The 16,010-nt window shown below is 39.7% G+C and overlaps 1 protein-coding gene across 7 annotated transcripts in view; it reads left to right on the forward strand.

Annotated features, from left to right (window-relative positions):
- Positions 1-16,010, forward strand: part of scn8aa (sodium channel, voltage gated, type VIII, alpha subunit a) — a 125,329-nt gene that overhangs the window by 79,676 nt on the left and 29,643 nt on the right. For 4 of the 7 annotated variants that reach the window (XM_057830082.1, XM_057830083.1, XM_057830080.1 and 1 more), the window contains exons 12-17: positions 1,197-1,478; positions 2,770-2,905; positions 3,133-3,371; positions 12,813-12,986; positions 13,087-13,443; positions 14,241-14,714. In XM_057830082.1, coding sequence (XP_057686065.1) covers positions 1,197-1,478; positions 2,770-2,905; positions 3,133-3,371; positions 12,813-12,986; positions 13,087-13,443; positions 14,241-14,714 — 1,662 coding nt within the window. Of the gene's footprint in view, positions 1-1,196; positions 1,512-2,769; positions 2,906-3,132; positions 3,372-12,812; positions 12,987-13,086; positions 13,444-14,240; positions 14,715-16,010 lie in introns of all 7 variants that reach the window. The other 3 variants (XM_057830081.1, XM_057830078.1, XM_057830077.1) reach the window with 1 other exon arrangement.

The following is a 16,010-nucleotide window of genomic DNA, read 5'->3' on the forward strand; positions in this document are numbered from 1 at the left end:
TATCATATCTGAAGCTTAATCCATCTGATTTTGGGGAAGAGGATACACCTTCAACTGGTCGTCAGCCAATCGCAGGGCACATATACACACACAAGTATGCACAGTGACATTCAGTCAGAGTTGGAGAAAACCCAGACAAGCAAAGGGAGTACACGCAGACTTTGCACAGGAAGGTTTAAGATGGAATGTGAACCCAGAACTGCTCTACTGTGAGGAAGACGCGTTAACAATTACACCAACAAGCTGCCCTGCATTTGTCCCCCCCGTTCCATAATTTCACTCATTTTAAAAAGCATTTGTGCTGAGCTCTTTAAAATAGAAAAGGATTTTTTTCCAAAAATGAAGCCTACCAAACTGAATAAACCAGAAGGTCTGCAGCTTAGAGGAAACAAGCTTTATAGTGACATTCCTCCTGTCGATCGCAGGAAGTTCAAACCCAACCTATGCGCGATTAAGGTTGAATTTGTATTATACTAAGTGTAACTGCACAACGCGACTGCCATTTTACTCATAACATTTTATCTTATTCATTCATTCATTTTCCATGTCGCTTATTCCTCACGAGGGTCGCGGAGGTGCTGGAGCCCATCCCAGCTAACTTCGGGCAGTAGGCAGGGGACACCCTGAATTGGTTGCCAGCCAATCGCAGGGCACAAGGAGACACACAACCATTCACACACACACTCACACCTATGGACAATTTAGAGTGTTCAATCAGCCTACCATGCATGTTTTTGGGATGTGGGAGGAAACCGGAGTTCCCGGAGGAAACCCACGCAGGCACGGGGAGAACATGCAACTCAACACAGGAAGGCCGAAGCCCGGGATTGAACCCTTGATCTCAGAACTGTGAGGCAGACGTGCTAACCACTCAGCCACCGTGCCGCCATCATTTTATCTTATCTCTACTCTAAATTAAAGTAGGGTTGCCAACTCGGTGTAGGTCTTTAACCCAGAGAAACAAGAAGGGATTGATTCAGGAAAGGAAAATGTTCACATACATTATCTCAAAACTCAATCTCAAAGTAATTCATATGCAAAATCACTGTGTTTTTGCCATATACAACCACAAATGCAGGTAAATAACTTCTCACTGCTGTCAACACATCTGAACATTACCACTTATGATGTGTCTTTGCACTGTTCTGTCAAAACCAGAGTAAACCCAACACTAACCACACCTTCTCCTTTTCTAGTCCCTCCTCAGCATACCAGGCTCGCCCTTCTTGTCTCGCCACAACAGCAAGAGCAGCATCTTCAGTTTCAAGGGCCGCGGCAAAGATGTCGGTTCAGAGAATGAGTTTGCTGACGACGAACACAGCACGGTGGAGGAGTGTGAAGAGCGTCGGGGCTCCCTGTTCAGCCCTTACCGGCGCAGCAGCTATAGTGGCTACCACGGGAAGAGGAACAGCACTGTGGATTGCAACGGCGTGGTGTCTCTCATCGGCCCTGGGCCCGGTGGACGCCTTCTGCCTGAGGTGAAAATAGATAAGGCAGCTACTGACGACAGTGTAAGGAAGTCATTGAGTAGACCTATTCAGGCATGGAACCCCCTCCCCTGCCCTTCTCGTCCGTTCCTCCCTTTATCTTCTGATCTTTCATCTTTGCAAATCCGTATGTATCTCTTGGCTCAGCGCTCACCCCGCCCGCCCCCTCTTTCTCTACCTCCTATGCCTGCAGTGTATGCTGCCCTCCATAGTAAAGTAAAGGATGGAGATATTAAAAAACATACCTAAGACATTCCTACATTTAATGGGTTAGTAAAACTGGATCTGTCACTGACTTTCAGGAATTTTTTCATTTAAATCATAATTCTGAATGTCAGTGTGGAGCAAAATATAGACGTCTCAGTTGATCCAATTCAATTTTTCACATGCACTTATATCAACATAAAGTGTATTAACATGATGTGTTAAGATGCTCTAGTGCAGTTTGTTGCTCTGTTCCTCCTTCAGGCATTTAGGGCCCCTCTGCAAGCCTGTGTGGGTAGCATTACAGTAGGAGGAGGAGGATGGAGGAGACAGCCAGCATAGAGACATTTTTATCTCCTTCCCTAATGCATAGGTTCCATCTCAAAGCAGATAGAGAGATGATATCTGCTTCCCTAATGCAGATGCATCACAAAGTAACGCGCACACATTTCAAAAAGCAGAGAAAGGAGTCCTTGTACATCGTGACAATTCTATTTTCAATAATTCCTGTTTAATATGACTGGATTCAATTACAGATATTGCGTGGTGATAGTTAGCATGGAACTGTAGAGCTATCACAACAACAACAAAAAAGCATGGCAACTGCGTAGATTCTTCTCCTTCTCTTTAACTTGGAGCATGCTCATGCATGACCACTTGACTGATATGACCGACTTGCTTTTTATTACTTTTGATCGCTTCCCAGTTTTTGCATTTACAAAAGTAAACATTAGCAAGACATGGTTTCATCAATTTGCAAGCTAAAAAAAAAACCAAACATGATATTGCAATGGCATGAAAGGCCCCAAGCAGTTGGCAGACAAGTCTTTTAATTTGGACAACACTTAAAATGTGCCATTAGCTAGCATTGTTAAACTCACATCTGCATGAATTTACAGCATTACAGTGGTTCGAAAACAAACAAACAAAACAAAACCCAAAGCCTGCACCGCAATAATCCCAACGACTTTTTGCTGCAATGCTGTTGTCCACTTCCCTCCGCTAGCCACCGGTGGCGATGTGGGATGGTGTTCATGTCCTCTCCATGGGTGCTTGATTCTTCCTCTCCTCCTGACAGCCCACTACTGAGGTTGAGGTGAAGAAGAAGCTGTCTGGCTCTCTGATGGTGTCTGTGGACCAGCTCAATACCTCCTTTGGGCGGAAAGAGCGGGCCAACAGTGTCATGAGCGTCATTACCAACACGCTAGTGGAGGGTACTGCCTCTTTAACCCAGCTTTTTAACCTGCTTTTTCATTATTCTTTAACTAGGGCTGCTCTCATTGGTTGGTTAATTTGACATGTATTTCCTGCTTATCTGCTTTGCAAAGCCAGCAATACCGGATACATACAATTGTTCTCTCACTCAAGACCTTTGCATGTGGCTTGCTTCGTGCACACTCGTAGGTTTAGTTGTGACATCTGATCCGTGCTATGTCTTCAGAACTGGAGGAGTCCCAGCGCAAGTGTCCTCCTTGTTGGTATAAATTTTCAAACACATTCCTAATATGGGAATGCTCTCCCACGTGGCTGAAGATCAAGGAGATTGTCAACCTGATAGTCATGGATCCATTTGTGGATTTGGCAATCACCATCTGCATTGTCCTCAACACGCTCTTCATGGCTATGGAGCACTACCCGATGACGCCTGACTTTGAGGACATGTTGTATGTGGGGAATCTGGTGAGTGATTTTACACACAAGTATACTGATTTATTCGACTTCTGCGTCCCTATTGAGTGTTGAGGAGCCCAGTCAACAACAATACAGAGGCTTCACTTCTTCTTTGCGCCCAAAATATATATACAGTTAAATTAAAGATATAATAGACTGATAGATACCAAGGATGTAGGTTTGCAAAGGGACGGTAGGGACATAACACTGCCAACTTTTCAGGAAACTCAAATTGTCCCATGCACCAACTTTTAAGCAATCTTATTTGCATGGTATAATGAGTTCAGTTATATGGGTAATTTAGATAGTCTTCCCATATGTTGTAAGGATAGAATAGACCCTACCATTATTAAGTGAATTATTTTCTCTGTGTTCAGACTTACATTTATCCCTTTTCACTTGCTGAATGTGCCGGTCCATTTTTTCCACTCAAAGGCACGTTTGATTGGCTGATGACTTGACCCCACCCTCTCCTCCCGCCACACAGACGCACACGCACACTCACACACCCGGCTGACTGAAATACAAGATGCCGCCTCCTCTACCCCAGTTCGAAGATAAGGGATATTAAAAGTTTTTTTCTGCTGGTACAATCCACTGTAAGTAATGTAAAAAGACGTCAGTGTTGTAGAGATGGGGGAAACACTACAGATTTTGCTACTAATAGTCCGACCTGCATCAGAGCTACCATAGCATTAATCTCATAAGCGGATTTTAAGAGGAGGCCAGGGCCCCCTGGTGGCCGAAAAGTGTCATTGCATGTAATTGACTTTCCTATATACACTATATATATATACTTGGTAAGCAATAAAACTGCAACAAAAATGAATGAAATGAAATAAAAAACATTTTTATAATGGGTTGAAATTATTTTTTCGAGGACTTTAGACGGTCATTTGCTTTGCATATAATTTTTAAAAATTATATATGTATATATATATATATATATATATATATATATATATATATATATATATGTATATATATATATTAGAGACATTTTTTTTTTAAACATTGATTGATTGAATGATTTAGACACAAATGTCCTAATCATAATATGGCCCAAACACAAAAAGGATTGCTTTAATCAAACTTTTTCAATTAAAAATTAAGTAATTATTAAGTTCAAATGCAAATTTTTAAATCCCAAATATTTTTTCGCATTCAAAAACTATGTTCTATAATTTAAATCTTTCTTTTTTTGATTGAATTTATTTTTCTTTTTGAAAATCTTTATCTTTTTGAAGCAACATATTTTTTGATTGAATAATAAGGACAAAAATATCCTGGTCAAAATGTGGGCCAAACACATATCAACATTACTTCAATCAAAAAGTTGCCTCAATCGAGACAAAAAAAAAAAAAAAAAAAAAGATCAAATTTGAGTTTGAGTTTCTAATTTATTTTTGCATTCAAACACTTTTTTTTTTTATTAAAGCAACTTTTTTTTTTATTGAAGCAACTTTTTTTTTTTTTTGGATTGAATAATACAGACACAAATCTACCTCCATATGGCTCCGCTCAGGGGATACAACTTTTGACTGGGGTAACTACATTGGCACGACACCGGCAGGCGTACCATATTCAGTGGATGACGATTTTGGCGAAAAAACGCTCATTGTCAACTTATTATTATAAATATTCTTGTAAGTTAAATTTATTGCTGACACTGCGTTTTGGGGTCATCAACATGTTGTGCCCCCCCTGCCTCAAAAGTCAAACTCCGCCTATGATTAATATGTGTGAATTTGCTAACCTGCAAAACTACTGTGGTCAGGCCAGCCTCCAGAAGGAACAATAAAATCAATCTATCCGTCCCTCATTTGGATCATTGTTTGCATAATGTGCATTACCGTAATGCAACGCAATGGCTTCAGAATGCAAGTCCCAAGAATGCGTCCACTTCTGACATGAGCATGAACTGAGATGAAAAAAAAAAACTGAAATGAAATCACAAATCAGAATTTCATGAGAGTACTTTGGTTCGAGTCTAAGGGTAGTCTAGGATGCCGCAGATGTAGATTGGTCCTTGGATAGCTAATATTTTTTCTCATGAAGTTTTTCCCAAATCACTTTTATATTACAATGCTTTAGTGTGAGTCCTGGGGTGGTCTAGTGTCTCTCAGAAGTGGACCCATTCTTGGAAGCTCTTCTGAATGGTTCTTTAGTAGTTTTTAAAGACAAAGGTTTGAATCAAACGTTATTTCACGTGAACCAGTTCACATAAAAGTTTGTATAAGTCAGTGCTTCTCAATTATTTTCTGTTATGCTCCCCCATGAATACGTAAACGTTCCGCGCCCCCCCAACTCTCTACCGCCACTGTAAATATACTGCAGTATCATTTGTATATAAAATTCTTATTATTATAAGTACACCCCTGCATAACATTGTTTTATTTTTTATATTAAAGAAAAAAGTAATATAGTACAATAAAGTGTTTAAAAAACAACAACCATCCATTCTGTAAAAATACACTCAAGATACAGTACATATTTTGACCGTTTGATACTGAAAAATAAAATTTCATAAAATCAATATATAATAATAAATTCAAATTGATTAGCTACATTAACTCATGAGGACAATATGCCAAACAATTAGACCAAAAAAACAAAAATGAATCGAACAGAAATGACAGTGTCATTGGACAGAGGGACAGTTTTTATTTTTGCTGCAGGCAGTATCAGCTCCTTTGCTATGGTGTGGGGTTATTTTGCACTGAGCAACTTGGTATGCCACCTTATATGATGCTGACAGTGCTCGCTGGTTTACTGATGTAACACTGACAAAACGGGAGGATTTTTGGCAATATTTTGCACGTTTTTGCTGAAAAAAGTAATTCCTGCTGTCCGCTGCAAACATTTTTATTTTTTTAGCCCAAGTAAACAGACTGGTCTTTCCTCGTCTCCCACTGTACTAAAAGTCAAAGCCAAATACTACATACGTTTCATCATATTTCCTTGTCTTAGCTTTTCATATCTCTAGTGCTCTTTGCTGTGTGCTTGTTTGGTTCAAAGATATTGCGCACACGCTGGAAACGAGAGCGGCACTGCCCCCATCTGGGAGGATGTGCAATTACACTTTATTCTAATACGGCAAAAAAGTCTGTTCCTCAAGGTCACATGCGCCACCCCCAGCATCGTCTGTGCCCCCCTGGGGGGCCCCGCCCCACTAATTGAGAAGTACTGGTATAAGTCAATAAAGATTTATATTTCTTTGATCATTTGTCTTATAAATTAATTAGGTTCATATTCTTGAGAAATGTGGCCCTGACCCCCGTTCAACAATCCGTTTGGTCTTCTTAATGTCCATCCTCAGCAAAAAATGTACATGTAGGTTATGCTGTTATATCATTCCTACCCATGTTGAGACAAACCTATGCCCTTGATAGATACTTAATTCATGCCTGTGAGAGAAATGTAGTTGTCACAGCGGTAGAATTCACTCATTTACACTTGTATTTAAAATGTAGTTTCAACCAAGTACAAACAAGTACAACAACTGAACTTTTAGGATTTCTCTAAATGCCTGAAAACATCCATTTTTTTCTCCTTTTTTCTTTTTCTCTCTCTTTTTTCTTTCTGTTTTTTTCTTTTTTTAAATAAGAGTATGTTTATGATAGGATGTTTGGATTCTTTGGGGTTCTCAAAACCCCCCTATGCTTCAATTCACTCAGTTGCCCCTTCGCGGAAAGTTGGGGGGGGGTAACTTATGACCATTTTCACCATTTCAGATTTCAAGGGTTTTGCTGAACAAGTCTGTAAAACAGGACTCATAATTTGATGATCTGCACCTGGTAAATTCGCCGACGTGAGCATCAGTTGGAAACAATACTAGTTATGGCTGGGTGAATATGAGATTGAAGATTGAAAATTATTTTTAGATTAGTCTTGGTTATCAGCCATGTCATATTTAATCAACCACATGCATATGCAGATCCAAACTGACTAGTGGCTGTGACTAATTTTGAACATTTCCTCAAAGAGTCAAATGCTGATTGTTTTTAAGCATATTATCACACACCAGATGAGGTAAACTGTAAATCTTACCACACAAAACAAAGAAAATAATGCATGTTGTGCACTAAATTACAAAATCCAATCACACCAATCCTAGTTTTATAACACTATTTCACTCAGCATTTTTTTTTTAAATAACACAGCCTTAATCGAAAATGAAATAAATGCATTTTCTCCTCAACACCCCATAATGACAAGGTGAAAAAAATATGTTTGAAATGTTTACGAATTTGAGTTTGTAATTTTGTTTTATTGGTACATGAGGGGAATGAAGCTGTTTGCGATTTTTTCCAGTGCGCAGTACCTAACTGGTTTCACATATTCCTTCCAATTCTAAGCTTCATTTTAAGTAGAGTTATTGTATTGGTTAGATTGGAAATTATATATTGAATATTTAACATCTACTGCGCAGTCCCCAAGCAAAGTCCTTAGAGATTATGCTAGTGCCATAACCAGGGTTTTCAACTTATGAATATTGTTTGGAGCAGGGGTGCCAAACTCATTTTGGTTCGCAGGCCACATTCATGGCAATGTGATTTTAAGATGGCTGGACCCGTTCATTTTTGGTCAAATAAGTAAACTGACAATGCCTGAAAGATTAGAATCCACAACTAGTCTTCCCCGTTTAAGTAAATTGGACATCTATCGTTGGCCATGACAGGCAATGAGTTAACTTTGCGACACTTCTTTGCAATTTGAGGGTACTTATGGGTCACTTAATTAAATTTCGGATAATTTTCAAATGATTTTTTTTGGGCATTTACGGGGTGCTTCCTATTTATTGGTCACTTCCTGTTTATTTTGGGGCATTTTGGCGTCATTTCCTTGTTAACTCATCGACTGCCATTGACGGCACCATTTTGACTGGGTGGGGTTAGATGAACGAAAGTGACCGTGAACATGAAACTGAGCCAAGTGCGTTAGTGCATGTATTCGATCACCCAAATGACAAATTCCTGGTTTTACGGCGCCAATGTCAAAATAAAAGCTTGTATAAATGAGCTACAAGTGCCTGATAGGCAGAACAACCTTGTGGGCCGGATTAAACCACCGAGCCGCTTCCTATGTTTGACACCACTGGTTTTGAGTGAGACTGTGTGCGTGTAGGTGTGTGTATAGATAATGAGCTTTTTACTGTATTTGAGCTCATCTGTTTTCAGTATTAATTATCATTCATTGATGGGGAAAAAAAACATGTATTTGAATCCCCTTCGACTTATTCCCTCACCTGGAAGTTCTACATCGCGATGTTCATTCTCATTTTCCTGCAAAAATACAATAAACAGTGATGAAGTGCTCTTTATTGATTTAGTTACATTAACAAATAGTTCATTTCTAATACTGATTTACACGACCAGTGTTGGGCACGTTACTTTAAAAAAGTAATTAGTTATAGTTACTCACTACTTCTTCCAAAAACTGAGTTAGTAACTGAATTACTCTATAGTAAAAGTAACTGGTTACCAGGTAAAGTAACTATTTCTGTTACTTTAAAAAGAAGTTGTTGTATGTCAAAGAATTTGAAATTTTCTGAGCAGTATTCGAGTCAGTTGAATAGAGAACAGACAGGTAGTTGTGTTATAGAACCTTGTAATATTTATTGCATCTCACCAGCAGCAGATTTATCCTACACTTGAAGTGCAACAAAAATAAACAGTAAGATTTTTCGCCACTAGCTTTGTGGTAGCGTGTGTAGTTGTTAGGTGCTTCAGCAGATTTGAATTGCTTACCACAGATATCGACAAAAGCTTTGCCCCGGGACATAAATTACACTTTACATGCGCGTTCTTTCCTTTAATTTCGACCAGCTTGAAATAGTGTTTATAACTCCACCTTGTAAAGGACAAATTTTCCTCTGAATGCTCTGCCATCATATCCCTCTGCATCTGTATTGCGTGTGTGTGTTTGCTGCACGCGCTGTTCCGGTTTGTGTGTGAAAACACCGGCTCTGATTGGCTTACCATGACACATGACTCTAACCCTCAGCCAATCACAATCACTTCCATCGCATTTATCCAGGGGGTGCATTCAGGTAGCCTCGTCCCCCTACTCCTCCCGTCCCCCTCAAAGCATCTGCCGTCCTCAAGATGGAAGCCGCATTCTTGCTGGCTGACAGTGGGGGATGGGAACGAGGCTAGCATTCAGGTGTAGCAAACAGAAACGTTAGCAAGCTTTGGAAAGCATTGTCTAATTGAATGAGCAGGGACAAACAGCCTGGAGTCATAAGAAGTACGTGCGCTATTCTCGAGCCTGAATGCACCCCAAGTCTTGGATGACAAACAGAGCAGAGTAGACTCGCTATGGCTGGTAGTTTCTTCAATTTATTCAGAGTAAGTAACGCACCGCTTTTGACCGTCAGTAACGGTAACGGCGTTGTAACTGCGAAAAAAATAATTAGTTAGATTACCCCGTTACTGAAAAAATAACGCCGTTATGTAACAGCGTTATTTAACGACGTTATTCCCAACACTGACAACACCTCCTGATTTATACATAATCACATAATATAATGTAAAAAAAAAAGTCAAGTTAGTTTCTCAAATATCCAACATTTTTCTCTGTCAAATTTGCACAGCCATTGGTTACACTGTCCAACTTGTCAATTTCAGTTCCAATTTAACCAACAATGCATTTACGTCTGTAAAGATTGGGCGTTTTCAATTGAGGGATGATCTGGGGAATTCGCCGGAGCAGCGTCAGCAGGCGGCTCGCGAGACTTGCAACGCTGGAGGAAGTACTATAATTGGTGGGCGCCAAGGCCGTTAGGTTTGCATAGGGACAGTAGGGACATAACACTACCAACTTTTCAGGATGCTCAAATTGTCCTAACTAACTTTTAAGCAACCTTATTTGCATATAATAATGAGTTCAGTTATATAGGTAATTTTGTCTTCCCAAATGTGGTAATGATAGAATTGACCCTACCATTATCGAGTGAATTATTTTCATTATGTTAAGACTATCATTTACCTCTTTTCATTTGCTGAATGTGCCGGTCCATTTTTTCCCCCTCAAATGCACATTTGATTGGTTGATGACTTGCATTTATTTAAAATGTATTTATTTATTTATTTTCTATTTTATTTATTTTAAAATACTTTTATTTGCAACCTTTGCAGACATTTTTTCAGCTTTCATACATTATTAATCAAGGGGTAAAAAGTATGTAAGTATTTTAATATATTTTATGTTCAAATATTACAATTTAAATTTGCTAATAAAATCCAGATATTTTATTCTGGAAGTTTTCAAAATGTTTCTTTAGTTGTTTTTTGAAAACAAAGGTTTGAATTGAACGGTGTATCACCTGACCAATACACATGAAAGTTAGTATAAGTCAATATAGATTTATTTTGCATTGCTCATTTAGCCTATCAATTATTTAGGTTCATTCTAAGAGCCCCCCCCCCCCCCTTTTTTTTTTTTTTTTTAATTAAAGGGACTTGTTCTTCTAAATGGTTCTTTAGTAGTTTTTAAAGACAAAGGTTTGAATCAAATGTTGTATCACGTGAACCAGTTCACATAAAAGTTAGTATAAGTCAATACAGATTTATTTTGCATTGATCATTTAGCCTATCAATTAATTAGGTTCATATTTGTTAGAAATGTAGCCCTGACCCCTGTTCACCCAATCTGTTTGATCTTATTAATGTCCCGTCCCCACCAAAAAGTGTACAGTACATGCAGGTTATGCTTATAAACCGTCCTTACCAATCTTGAGACCAAACCTACGTCCTTGGTGGCCGCTGAACATTTATGTTACTTGCCTTTGCTGACAAAGGCTCCTACTCCTATGTACGCTCTCCATCAGTCCAATCTTGTACTTTTTCTCGTGCTTGGTGATGTATTAGCGATTCAAATTTATAGTCATGGAACACAGCAACATGTGTGCCACAAAATAGGTACACGGCTTGTATTGGGTCCGCAGAATAAATACTTATTTACTTTATTCGTATGACAGGCCGCACAGCAATGGTCGAGTCATATTTTTAATAGAGGTGTGAGAAATGTATGGTGTGGCATAAAGCATGAGCATAGACTTCACTATCACTGGATGGGAAACGGGGCGAGGGGCTGCTCCGTAGGGGGCCTATTTTCAAAAAATTAAAATTATAATATTTTCAAAACCAAAGCTGCTGGCGACTGAAAACCAAAATGGGCACCTCCCTTAGGCATAAATGAGTGTCCATTAGCAGCGGCATCAAAAAATTTAAATCGTTCCCAAATCAAATCCCAATTAGTTATTTTTTTTTATTTAACAAAACTTAAAATGGCTGTAAAATTCTCAGATTTTACACTAGCTGCACAAAAATCACCAAATGCAGAGATAATCACCTATATTTTCAGCAATAGCAATATTTAACATAACATATATAAGTTTTTGCCCGAAGTAGCGGCTTCATTTTTTTTTTTTTTTTAGCTTAATTTTGACATAGGTTTTCAACAGCTAATAAATCACTCAATTTTCACATCAGATTCTTAGTACTTGAGGAAATGCAGAATCATCTTAATTTTACTCAACAAAAGCAATTGCATTTCTATATACAATCACAACTTATTTTGGTGGAATTCCGAAGTCACTATTGTCTCAGCACGTCTTGCCGGCTGTCTTGCCGTTGTCGTTTTTAGATTGAAATGTTACATAAAACACGTAAAAATCGATTTCTTTTTTTTGTAGAGACGCAGAAATGTCTAAATTACTAGTTTCTTGCCAAAAAAACGGACAGTTGGCAGAATATTACCTCATTATTTGAATGTAAAGTTATGCTATTGTCTATGGATACAAACTCCAACATGGTCGACATTACAAAACAAAGAACTTTTTAAGTTGAAAACTGTTGTGAATAAATGCGTAAATCCCGGCTTTTCTATAGACATGAACGTCAAACGGTCTGGATTCTTGGTTAAAAGCAAAAAAACGGGCAGTTATCATTTATTTTACGTAAATATTTCAAGCTAAAGTTACGCTAATGTCTTCCATTCATTTAATTGTTTTCACGTTTCCAAGTTCATGCGTGGTGCTATTTTATATAACAATTACCTCAAATCCTCGACCAAATCACTCTTGAGACACTCCTGCCTGCTTTTATGCACTATAACTTTGGTACTGTTTCCGTTTCCACCTAAATCCTGCGTTAGAGCGCAGCATGTGTTTGAGTTTATCGCAGTGAAAGCTTCCACGACGCTCTGCCTGGCCATGGCCCGCGCAATGTCTGTAGGAGCTGTCTCATCAACTGATAGTGAAGTCTATGAAAAGAGAATAGCTTGAAAGGCATGAGAGACACGCATAATGCGTGAAAGTTGAGAACCCTGCCGATAGCATTAGATATACGGTACTTTGCTTTATTGGACAACCTCACAATCACAAATGTCATCTATACAGCTCAATCTTGTTTCTGATTATGGATTTCCTGCCTTGCCTTCTGCCAGGTGTTCACTGGGATATTTGCTGGGGAAATGATGTTCAAATTAGTGGCTATGGACCCCTACTACTACTTCCAAGAAGCCTGGAATTGTTTTGATGGGTTCATCGTAACGCTGAGCTTAGTTGAGCTGGCGCTAGCTGACGTCGAGGGCTTGTCTGTGCTGAGGTCATTCCGACTGGTAAATGCTCATTTTAGTCAAAGCATGACATTCCTTGGATGAGGGGGGGATTTGAATGATTTGGTACAATCTGACTAATCTCCACCCTGCCTTTCTCCAGCTCAGAGTGTTTAAACTGGCCAAGTCGTGGCCAACTCTCAACATGCTGATCAAGATCATTGGCAACTCCGTAGGTGCTTTAGGGAACTTGACTCTTGTGTTGGCCATCATCGTCTTCATCTTTGCCGTGGTGGGCATGCAGCTGTTTGGGAAGAGTTACAAAGACTGTGTATGCAAGATCGACCTTGACTGTGAACTGCCACGCTGGCACATGAACGACTTCTTCCACTCCTTCCTGATCGTCTTCCGGGTTCTATGTGGCGAATGGATTGAGACTATGTGGGATTGCATGGAAGTGGCCGGTCAGGGCATGTGCCTCATCGTCTTTATGATGGTGATGGTCATTGGCAACTTGGTGGTGAGTAGCTGTCAGACAAATTATACATATTGAGGTATATTGTGGTATAACTTTCTCACATACAGAAACGGAAAACTGATTAGGCTACTAGCTTTTTGTGAGATTCCCACAGGGTCTGAAAAAGTCCTAGAAGTCTTAAATTTACTAATCTTCATAAAGTGTGTTTAAAAAGGCTTAGTATTTCGTGGTGTAGGTCTTGAATTTTTCAGTTTTCTCTCAAACAAGAGTTCTGTTTTCAGATATAAATCAATAATTTTCTAACTTGTTTTTGGAGGAGGTTGGCTGTGCAATTTACCCTGGAATTGGCATTGCTGCATTAAATTCTATTCAAGCGTTCTTAAAAACATACTTAAAAGGCTTAAATTTCAATAGTTGAAATCTGCAGGCACCTAAATGTTTCAAAAGTATAACTAGGAGACTCCATTCTTACTGTAGATTTCCATTCGTGCACTTATTTCAAAATGTAATTTTTTTTTATTTATTTTTTTGTGGGGACCTTGTTTTCACAATTAGAAATAGTTGCTAAGCACCTATTTAGTTTATGTTTAGGTCCAAAACTCCCAAAATTTAAAGTTGGAGTACATTTTACATGCCCTATTTCAGTTTTTTGCTGAAATTTGAATGCTTTATGAGTCTGTCGCCAATATATATATATTTTTTTTTAACAAAATATCACATTGAGACAAAATATCACTTAGCCATTAAATTTCCTCTATCCATAATGCATTGATGCTTTCTTCAGATGGCCAAAATTGCTGCCATATTTGTTTACATTTTTTTCTTTCTCCGTTTTAAAGGTGTTGAACCTGTTCCTTGCCTTGCTCCTGAGCTCATTCAGTGCTGACAATTTGGCTGCCACGGATGACGACGGTGAGCTTAACAACTTGCAGATTTCTGTCATTCGCATCAAGAAAGGCATCGCATGGATCAAAGCCAAGATGCGGCTGCTGGTGGCCAGTCTGCTGAGGAAACCACCCATGGAGGACGAGCAGAAGCCTTTGGACGACATGTACGACAAGAAGCTGAACTGTATTGCCAACCACACCGGGGTGGATATAAACCGTGATCTTGACTATGCAAAGAATGGCAATGGCACCACCAGCGGTATTGGCAGCAGCGTGGGCAAGTATATGATCGATGAAGACCACATGTCGTTCATCCACAACCCCAACCTGACCGTCTGCGTGCCCATCGCTGTTGGGGAGTCTGACTTTGAGAACCTAAATACAGAGGACTTCAGCAGCGAGTCTGATATTGAGAACAGCAAAGAGGTGAGTGTGAGGCAGGCTCCACTTTCAATGAGCATAACATTAAACATGCATTCATTCATTCATTCATTTTCCGAGCTGCTTATTCTCATGAGGTTCACGGGGTGCTGGAGCCAATCCCAGCTAACTATGGGCAGTAGGCGAGGTACACCCTGAATCGGTTGCCAGCCAGTTGGGGGCACAAGGAGACGAACAACCATTCGCACCCACACTCATACCTAGGGAAACATTAAACATAAAATCGCATTAAAACAGTTTTTGAAAACAGCCTTCTTGTGGATGGATGGATGGACGGACGGACGGACAGATGGCGTTAGGTTTTAGAATACCTACTGTGAGGGTCCGGGACCCTACTAAGGGTGAAGACACCGAATTACTCCTCTGTCCTAACTTTAAGCGTGTTCGTTACTGAGAAGAGAGGTATTGGAGGAGGAGTTGGAGGAGTTGCAATTTGATCCGAGTATATTGATTCCAGAGATAAAGCAATCAACAGTTACAGATATCTGGCTGATAGTTCTCTAGTCTGGGCAATTACAGAAAGCAGAAGTATCAGTACACCCACCAGCCAGGCATTTACCTTATATACTCCATTCGTAAGAAAATTAGCACACTAAGAACATGGGGTGATGTGATGTCGGGATGACGTGAAGAGCAGGTGTCCAGACGAAAAGGCCTCTTCAGCACCTCCGGCCTAGACGCTTAGGTCAGCCTCTGGCGCAACCTGTGGCCCCTTGTGAGCCTAGCGCCCTTCCTCTAAACAATGCGTACTTACCCTTGTGCTATGTTTAACCGGGTGAGTGTCCCACTTACTGTATAGGGAAGTAAATAATGCAGAGGTATTGCAACTTCACCAAACTTCACTAATTTAAGGTTTCCCTGTGACTGTAAAACAGGGATGAGACTATTCTGCTGCGTTAACATTAACAGGAAAGGGCATTTACGGTACTTGTAGATTGAAATATAACGTAATAAGAATGCATGCGAATAAATGCAGTTATGTACGGCGCAATTTTCCTAACTCTAACAACGGACTCAGACGGACGGACGGACAGATGGACGGACAATACACACACCATGCATCGAATTTTTAGCCGGAGCAGTAACAATGAAATCATGCAATCATGCTTTCTACCCTTTGATTTCAAGTGGCAACCATCTTGCAGCTGGTCGGCAGCAAGTGCGTAAAGCTAAGATAGCAGTGTTCGGATTCATACGCATTTTCATACGCATATCTGCCTTCTGTCACGCTGCACAAGTATACATTTTAGAATTGATGTTGGTAAATTGGTGGACCTACAC

This window comes from Corythoichthys intestinalis, chromosome 2 (genome assembly GCF_030265065.1).
Source record: "Corythoichthys intestinalis isolate RoL2023-P3 chromosome 2, ASM3026506v1, whole genome shotgun sequence".
Lineage (NCBI taxonomy): Eukaryota > Metazoa > Chordata > Actinopteri > Syngnathiformes > Syngnathidae > Corythoichthys > Corythoichthys intestinalis.